The following is a 9,981-nucleotide window of genomic DNA, read 5'->3' on the forward strand; positions in this document are numbered from 1 at the left end:
ATTTTGGTCACAATTAAGATGGGTGTTTCCATTGAGGTAATTACTCCTTGAATTATATTACACACCCTTGTTTATTACTGTGTCCTGAAGTTTATGTTCCTTCAATTTTGGTGTTTCTTAGTTAATTTGTGTTACTTAGTTGATTTGTGTTACTTTCAAGTAGATGATTTATAGGTGTTTAATTGCATTCGTCAGTAGTCTAATTGCTAGGTTTTAGTGTGATTGTTTTATTGCACAATAGTATATTGTTTTTAACAAAGTTGGCATGATTTTTCCATTACATCTACTGTTTTTTTTCTTATAATAATATACTTTAATGGTATTATTTAGTTAATGGTATTATTTCTTAATTCAGTGGTAATAATACTTTTTTTTGGTGTAGCGACGATATTATTTCTGTACTAAGTGGTATATGACATTTTTATAGGTTGAAATGGTAATTGATTAAATTAAAAGGATTGGCATAATATGATGTAATGGTACTATTTCTTTTTTCAGTGGTATATGACATTTTTGGGTTGAAATGGCGATAAATTAAATTAAAAGGATATGTAATTAAGGCCAATGTCACATTAAACTTATTGTTTCCTAAGGCAACACTGGGAATTTACAGTGGTCAAAGAAGATTTTGTAGTGGTCAAATTATTTCAGAATGGTAATACTAGCTTTTCTATTTATAACATTAATAAATGGACCCTCATAAAATTTTTGTACTTCATGTTAATCTAGAAAATTCAATACTTTTTTTTTAAATTTTTTTTTTATAGTGCCATACTTTTATTTGTTTTATTTAATTTTTTATAGACCACTTTCATTTTACACTTTTATTTTGGTTGTTCAATATACATGCTCTTTTATTTAACACGTATAAGTTTGACGACTGCATAAATTTTTGGACATTTTTCAGCCCGACTTCAGGTTTCGTCAGCGACAGATGCTAGTGACTAAATTCAGGTACAAGCGGCTTAGCTGCTCTTTTGGGAGGTGTTGTTTTGATGGTCACTTGTTTGAGAACCTCCGGGGTGTTATTTGTTTCGTATTGTAGTATGGCTTTATTATGTTAAATTCTTGTGTATTATTGAGCGTTATTTCAACTAACTCTTCTATGCTTGTTCGGACATCTAGTCTAGGGATAATATTTGTATTGAACATTGTTTTCAACACCCCCTTTTGTGATGTTCAAATCCTAGTTGTCCTAGTTGAGCATTTGGTATGTAATTCGACTCCTTCATTGATCTACTTAATTTGCACAATGTGTAATGGTGCAAACTACTAATGTCACGTGTTCATTACAATAATTTAAAGATTCGAAATGTAGCGACTAGTGTGAATTAATACTTGCTAATTAAAAATTGTCATACAACTTTATATTCTAAGTTTAAAAAACTGTGAAAAAATTTGTGATAAAAAAATATCGTTACTATTTGCCGTGTCCTAATTAAAATTGTGTTAAAATTTATAATATAAATTAAAAAAAATGTGACATTATACTCTAGTTGCACAATGTGTAATGGTGCAAAAATACCCTACTATTAGAGGGTACATTAATCCAAAACTACTGATGTTACGTGTTCATTACAATAATTTAAGGATTTGAAATGTAACGACTAGTGTGAATTAGTACTTTCTTTATGTTTTAAGAAAATTGTCATAAAACTTTATACTATAAGTTAAAAAAATTGTGACAAAACTTGTGTTAAAAAGTTTTTACTTTAGGGCTTGTTTGGCATCATTTTTTGTTTTCAATTTTTTGTTTTTTTGAAAACCAAAAACCAAAAACAGGAAACAAGAAAAAGGTGTTTCCACTTTTCTGTTGTCAGTTTTCAGAATTATCATGATTTTAATAAGTCTATATATTTTTTTATTCATTATGTGACATATTTAATACACTTTTAAAAAACAAAAAACAAAAAAACAGAAAACCACAACGATGCCAAACGAACCCTTAAGTTTAAATTTTTTTTGACATTATGCTAAAAAATATTGTCTTGGAAATTTAAAGTAATAATTGCATGTTAAAAAAAATAACAAATTAATTACGTAGCATAAAATAATTTTGCGTAATATTTTCTGAAATATAATTACATTTCTGTTTTTATAAAACGAAATAAAATTATAACATAAAAATGCAATTAATAGATAATTGCATTGTTTGGCGTGAAGGGTTGCTTCGTTTACTGCACCAAACGTCACACTTCAATTACATCACCATTAACACATAAATACAGTACTTCTCTTTTAATTTCCCATTTCATACCCTTTGTTATATCCTTTTTTCACCAAATTTCTCCACAATCAACCCTTAATTTCTTCCCAAAAATGGCAAACAACAACAAAATAGCTTCATCCAGTACCAATGTTCATTTAGAGGATGAGGAAAGCTACGTAGAGAGGAGGGTGGAGTATATTAAAGCGGAATTAAAATAGATGGACAACCGCTGTGCTGAGAAGGAACGACAACTAGAAGAAATCAAAAGTCGAGTTAACGACTGTTGGGTGAAGAGAAAGATTGCAGGGTAAAAGAGCGCAGAGGGTGTTGATGAAGGGGGTAGTAAGAGGGAGATGACAGAGGAGAAAGAAAATGCAGAGGTTCTGGTAGCACCGGCGGGAAGGGCTTAAGCGCCACCAGTTATGGAAGCGCCACATATTGAAGCCGCACTAGTGGAACATGGTGATGGTGAAGATGCTAATGATAAGGAAGAGGAAGAGGAACAGGGAGAAGAGGAGTGTTGGGAGGATTCTGAAGAAGATGATGATGACGACGACGCTGGTGATGATGCTGTCAAGCTTCATGATCCTTTCTATGGCATGGCGATGGACTTCGAAGAGCCACAGGGGCCTAGTGACGACTCGTTTTCTCAATACGAGTTTGGCTCTGGCACTGAGCGCTCTTCCTCTTCCTCTTCAAGCTGTGATGATTTCAATCGCTCTCCTTGAAACTATTTAAACATGGTTTAAGCCTCCTCCCCTGTTTTTGTAAGGAATTGTTTATAAGGATTATGTTTTTTTTTTGTTTTTTGGTGCTTTTTTGAATGTTTAATTTAGTTTAAATATGGATTATGTTTCTAATATAGTATGTTTTCTTTGTTTTTTTTTTGAATTATGAACGTATATGACAATTTTAGTATGGATTGAATATAATTAAAGTTTATTGATGATTAGAACTTTGAAATTGTTGAACACCATTTTAATTTAAATTTTGTGCATGGATAATTGTGTAATTAAGTAACTTTATGTTACAATGTGTTTTTTGGAACTCTGTTTTGGATTGGGAGTAGAGTATATATGAATGTTCTTTCTAGTAATGGCGCTAATGCCACAAACACAAATACTCCCGCCACCAAACTCTGTCGTTTTTTATAGTTGGACCCCGACATACTGATGTGGTTTCAGTTAAACTTTAGTATACTCAAATAGTACATGATAGTCACTTAATTAAGACCATTGAAACTGCTATTGTTTAACTTAGACTACACCTAATGTAGGATAATGAGACCCTTGTACATTTGAGTGGTATACATATGTAAATGTTTGGAAACATGATTCTGTATGGGTTTCACAAGCCTTAGGCTTAATTGAAATGGATTATTTGCTTTAGGATCATTTGCATTTATTGAAATGGATTCTGAATTGGATTTCATTGTATAAGGTGCTAGTTCCTATTACAAAACAGGGGACCTTTTAGACTACCATTGATACTAGTTTGGGTACCACCAAGTGAAAATAGGAACCATTGAAACTAGTATCGGTACCATACACCTAATCTAGGGTACACTGCATAATTCCAAAGGGTCCAACAAAAAGTACTTAGGGTACCATAAATTTTAGGGTACCGCTATAGAATGTAAGTATCTAGAGGTTCATAGCTGTGCATAAACCCTTTAGGGTACTATATGTTTAGTAGATGTTTATAAATGAACAATGAACATTTTTAAGTTGAGGTAATATATGTAACCATTTCACTTGAAAAGAAACATATGTAGCCATTTTAATATACATAGACGAGTGAATGATGAATGTGTAAAAAGTATATGAATGTGAGTAGAGTATTTCAGTGTGATTAGAGTAGTATATTATGATGATGCATATAAATTGAGAATTGTTATAAGTTTGACATTTGATTTTGATGTAAGTGTACGATGGTGATGGCTTACAATAATTTGTCAATTGTTATAGATTGGTAACTCTTTTCAGGCCAATATGGGTAATATACAATAACAACTTAGAATTTGAGGACCCCTTACAAGGTGTATAGTACCCCCACTATGACCTTTATGGTTTGACCATAACAAATTAGAATTTGAGGACCCCTTACAATATACAATAAAAAGAAGTTATTAAACTCTTTACAAGGTGTATAGAAGCCGCACTATGACCAGTATTTTAGAATTTGAGGACCCATTACAATATACAATAAAAAAAAATTATTAAACTCTTTTCAAGGTGTATAGAACCCGTACTATGACCATTATGTTACAATTTGAGGACACACTTAAAACATACAATTAAAAGAAATTATTAAACTCGATACCTTTCTTTAGGGTTTGACCACAAGAAGTAACAGTACCATTAAACTTTTATAAGGTTGCGTTGGATTATTTTGATTACTGCGATTATTTTGGGAGTATACCACTCTAAAATCCAAAAATAGTTGCTGCAATTAAAGTAAGGGTGATTTTGTTTGGCAATATGAAGACAAACAATACGAGTAACAATTATCTTAAGCACAGAACAACAACAATCTTAAATTTAATCTCTCAACTACTATGTATTATAAAAAACGCATATACAAGTTAAGGCTATTTAAAAGTAGAGATATTTCCGTTTTTCTGTTTAGATTTATAAAAAGGCATTTACAAGTTTAGAAAAATAAGTTTAGAAGTATAATAAGGTATTTAAAATGTTTATGACATCAGTTGGCACAATTATTATGAATTCAATTGTTGTTAGAATAATGAACAACAAAGAAAAAATCCTTGGTATACTGAAATTTGGATATTTTCATTCATTACTACAAGTCATGTAAGAAGAATCATAATAATATGTTACAAAACTAAACAGATTACACTACAATGTTATAGGAAATATTTCAAGTCATCTCACACTTGAGCCCCACTGTGATCATAAACTTAAGCATGGTGGCATCCAAAGGGAAGGACACTAGAGTAAAAGAGTCGCCAACAAGTTTTAGGAACTTGTAAACCATTCACAGGGTGAAGGACTGAAGGTTAAACCCTTTAACGATCCAGGAGATCGTTAACTCCAATAGGTCTGGAACCATGACTGGAAGTTCGGGGATGAAGGTACAAATCCAACCTAAAAGAGATTGGATGTGCCTTAAAAATAGGCCTTTACTTTATTCTTCTCATATTCATATGCGCTTTCTAACTAACATGCAATCAATAGGTTTACCATAAACCTATTTAACTATGTCGGTTGAATATTAATGCAAAAATAAATCTATTATTGGCGATCACTTAAATTACAATCATATTAGCCTAAAAACAAGATTATTAATTATCTTATTAAGCGTGACTACAAGTACAAATTCCCTTTAAACATGCATAAAAGCTGTGATCAAGCAATAATAATAATTATAATTCAAGCAACACAATAAATCATTAAAAAATAATAATCACGATCATAATAATCATGTTAAAGTATAATAGTAATAGCAAGATCCTAGGCATAATACTAACAAGAATAATAACAGACCCTAGCATGTCACTAAACATCAAGATCAAATCTTTAGCCCTAACATCATACTAACATGATATTAGAAAACAAATAGGAAGCATCATAATAATCATAATTGATATTATAAATATTAATTATCTGTAAACGTGATACTAGGAAGCATTAAAACATCCTAACATGATACTAGGAATCAACAAAATAATCTAAGCATGATTTCTATATCAAAAGATCAATAACTAAATTAATTAAATTACTTACTTCGATGCCTCGTATCTCTTTCTAATAACAAAAGACACACGTTAGTAACTTTAAGGAAAATAATAAACAAACAATTAAATTAAATAATTAAAATAGAGATTTGGGACCAAACCCTATGAAATATCAAACCTTTCACGTCTAGGACGAAGGCAACTTCGAACATGGCTAGGTGTTTCTAGATTTTAGTGAGAGAGAGAGAATAGAATTATGGGTGTAGAATGTATATGTAGATTGTATATGTAGATGACTTGAATACATTGAAATATAACCCCTATTTATAAAAAAAAATAGCAAGGGATCAAAGAAAATCATATTCGGAAAAAAAATACCTCCTGTCGCAAACTATAGGAGTCAACGCCAGACAACAGTCTTGTAGCCAGGCGACGAAGTTCAGCTCCAGACGACGAAAGTCAACGCCAGGTGATGACTCTGTCATATCGCGCTGGTTCAAAAATAGAACGCGCTTTTACACGCGTAATTACCTTTAAAATCGGTTACAAGTAACTATGCGTCCAAGTAGATTTAAAATCAAATTTAATATATTTTATTCAAAATAAAACATCTTTATAAATATAATTATTAATCCAAACCTCATTAGAATAAAAAAGAACCTTCTAGATATTCCTTGAAGACTAAATTCAATCCTAATCACTTTAGGAAAAATAATTAATAGGCCCTCCTCTAGATCATTGGGCCTAATTTAATATAATCCATAACTTTCTCATAATTCATCGAAATTGGGCTTATAATATATCATTGGAAAGCTCTTTTCGAGCCCAATCCAACTACACTATTATTGGATCCTTATCGTGGACCAAACAAATTGGACTTGCTATTTTTCATAAAGAGGGTAAGAAAAGAAATATTTTTGAAACAGAAAGAGAAATATTTCAATAAAAACATCCTCATCACTAAACTTTCCACACTTTCACTTTGTTCGATAATCAAATGACGTGAACAGAATTCAACACTGGGTTTGGTTTTGGGGAGACACAATTAGGTGTCTACAGAAGCCCCCACTTTGACTAAGTTTGGAGAAACTTATGTTTCTAAAACTAAAGTCAAAGTAGTGATAGGGACGGAGAATGACTCAGAACGTTCTGCGATCCTAAATCATTCTTGTAACACTGATACCTTCAAACTCGCTTAGCGTTAGTTAAACAGATAAAAGAGTTAAGAAACGCGTGTCTTGCATCGTCGAGCACACGTCTCTGAAGTAACCGGTTTGTGATGATCTTCCTCAAGCCAGGGGATACCGCCTGAAGACTACCACGCTTGCATCTGTCTTCAATTTCCGCTATTTTATGACCATCTTCCACATCCTAGGTGTAGACACCTAAAAATGTCTCCCCAAAATCAAACTCGATGATGAACAACCTTTCACCGCCATTATTGGTCGGGTTGAGTATTTAATATTTGGAGTGCTTAAATACATGTATTATCTAATACATTTCATAAACCAACCCATTTCCAAGCTCATTTCCTTATACCATAACTTGTTTTCCTCTTTTCGTATCCACATCACAAAACCGAGCTGAACTAATTTTATGTCTATATAATTTCGATCCAATTATTATTTGTTTGGATAGGCCTTGAAATAATCTTTCCAACCAGGTATCATAAGCCCAATTCCGAGCCATAACGAAAAAGATATAAGCAAAACACTAAACTCGACCCAAAACCGACACCCTTCCACTAAAACAGCCATATCGTAAAATCTGCAAATGATTATGACCTCATTTTAATTGGATTGGAGAGTATACTAAATAATATTTTCAATGGTATATTATATGCCTTATTTCGAGTTACGAATCAAAAGTTATCGCAATTTTAAAAACTCGTAAAAAATTGGAATTACCGCGCACAATATAAAAACACCGTGTCATGACGTGGCATGGTGCCTAGTGCCGTGACACGGTAACTGACATCATTTTACAGTGCTATTTTCAAATCTTTTTCACGTGAAAATCCACCGTGGCACGGTACCTGTTGCCGTGACACAGTACCTACTGCCGTGACACAGTATTTTTCACCGTGTCATGGTGCTTTTTCCGTGTAATTTCTTCGTTTTCCCATATTGTGACAAGGTGTACTGTACCGTGCCACAATGTACACTACCGTGTCACAGAATTTTCTCGTGTGTTTTCCGCGTAAACCCTTCACGCGTTTTCACTTCCCGTAGGTCAAATATGTCCCGCGTCACTCAGTTTTCCGTCGTGTCACGGGATTTTCCCTCGTCTGATGGTGTCTGGGTATGACGGTGTCTGGAACAGTGTCGCGATGTGCCCTGCCGTATCGCGGCGTTATTTATTAGGGTTTTTATCTTTTTAGGGTTCCGTGTGTTCCCTCTACTCATTTTCCATATAAATACCCCCTCATTTCAGATGTACGGGGCATCAAATCCTTCTCTCTTCCTCTCTTTTACACCAAAATCATTCTTCTCTCTCTCTCTCTCTCTCTCTCATATGCTAAGAATTAAACCTATATTCCTAATTACACCATTCTTCCCTTAAGTACTCCAAGGAGTCCATACTTAATCCGAGATTCCGTCCTTAAACCATGGCGTGAAAGGTAGAGTTAACTGAGGGTTTGGACCAAATCAAATCTACATTTATTTAATTTAATTATTTCAATTTGATTTGTTGTTTATTGAAGTTACTAACAGTTTGTTCATGATGTAACTATTTTAAGGAATGCGCAAAATGTGAGTAATTAGTTAATTTATTTACTTATTTTATTTTTATATTGCTAATATCATGATTAGGTTAATTTATTATTTTATTTGACTAACGCTATTTTTGTTAAATTGCTTCAAATATTAATGTTTATTCTATTATTAATTATTTGTAACCTTATTGCATGTTTAAAGGGAATATGTAATTGAAAATCACGCCCAATATGATAATTTGGACAACCGGTTTAGGTTCCTTTATAATTTTGTTGTATAATAAAGTGATCACGATATTTTAGAAATATGTGGTGCATTAATATTAAACCAATTTATCTTAATAATAGTTTGGAGCAAATTGAATCTTTGTTTGCATGCCTTTGAGATCGCAGGAATCACTTTTCACTATAAGAATCGAGTAGAGGCCAATACGGGCGAATGTGACTCCATGACTCACTTCGTACCATCATCCCTGATCCTCCTTTCATGGTTCCGAACCATATGGTGTTAGTAATTTCATGTCTTATGAATGGGGTGTAACCTTCACGGGTCAATCGTTGTTACATTTCGTTGTCCCTTAATCGTGGTTGCCTTTTATGATCCGTGAACGGTTTACAAGTTCCTTATAAACTAGTTGGTGGCTCCCTACTTTGCTTTGTCCCTAATCGTATTATGTCAATTCCCACTTCCTATGAGTGCCAAGAATATTCACACATGCTTTAACATCGAAGCACTTCGAGCGACGCCTACACTACGGAACATGATCGAAATTAACTTCGCTTGAAGCCACCTCCTGATTTTGACAACCTTCCACATCTTAGGGAACGCCGTCGAAGATAACTTTGCTTGAAGCCATCCTCATTTGTTTGTGACAACCCTCCACAAGCTAGGGAACGCCGTCGAAGATAACTCCACTTGTAGCCATCTTCAGTTGTTGCGATAATATTCCGAAGAAAATTATCGAAGACCAACAATTGTCGATCCTTAAAGCTCGCTTGAACTTTGCTGCCGTGATATTTTCTAAAATTTCCGCGGTGCCAGTACGTCGGCACATTTTGCTTTTTGTGAACCATTACGTAGGTGCCTTTGCTGTTTGTGAACCATTATGTCAGTACATTTTGCGATGAGCCAATGTTTAGGCGCTTTAAGCTAAGTGAGACTTTAGGGAATATTTCAAGCATTACCCAAAACTTGAACCCCACTGTGAGCATACACTTAAGCATGGTGGCGTCCAAAGGAGAGGAAGCTAGAGCAAAAGAGACGCCAACAAGTTTTAGGAACTTGTAAACCGTTTATAGGGTGAAGGTTACACCCCTTAACGATCCAGGATATCGTTAACTCCAATGGGTCTAGAACTA

At 33.6% G+C, this 9,981-nt stretch overlaps 1 protein-coding gene across 1 annotated transcript; it reads left to right on the top strand.

Moving 5' to 3' along the window:
- Positions 1-2,631: 2,631 nt before the first annotated feature.
- LOC110686865 (acidic leucine-rich nuclear phosphoprotein 32 family member B-like) lies at positions 2,632-2,937 on the top strand. Its single transcript, XM_021863474.1, has one exon. It carries the CDS (start codon positions 2,632-2,634, stop codon positions 2,935-2,937), a length of 306 nt encoding a protein of 101 aa, XP_021719166.1.
- Positions 2,938-9,981: the final 7,044 nt, after the last annotated feature.

This window comes from Chenopodium quinoa, unplaced genomic scaffold, assembly GCF_001683475.1.
Source record: "Chenopodium quinoa cultivar QQ74 unplaced genomic scaffold, ASM168347v1, whole genome shotgun sequence".
Lineage (NCBI taxonomy): Eukaryota > Viridiplantae > Streptophyta > Magnoliopsida > Caryophyllales > Amaranthaceae > Chenopodium > Chenopodium quinoa.

Excerpts from the sequence above, each read along its gene's own strand:
- LOC110686865 (XM_021863474.1), top strand. The coding sequence starts at position 2,632 with ATGGAAGCGCCACATATTGAAGCCGCACTAGTGGAACATGGTGATGGT.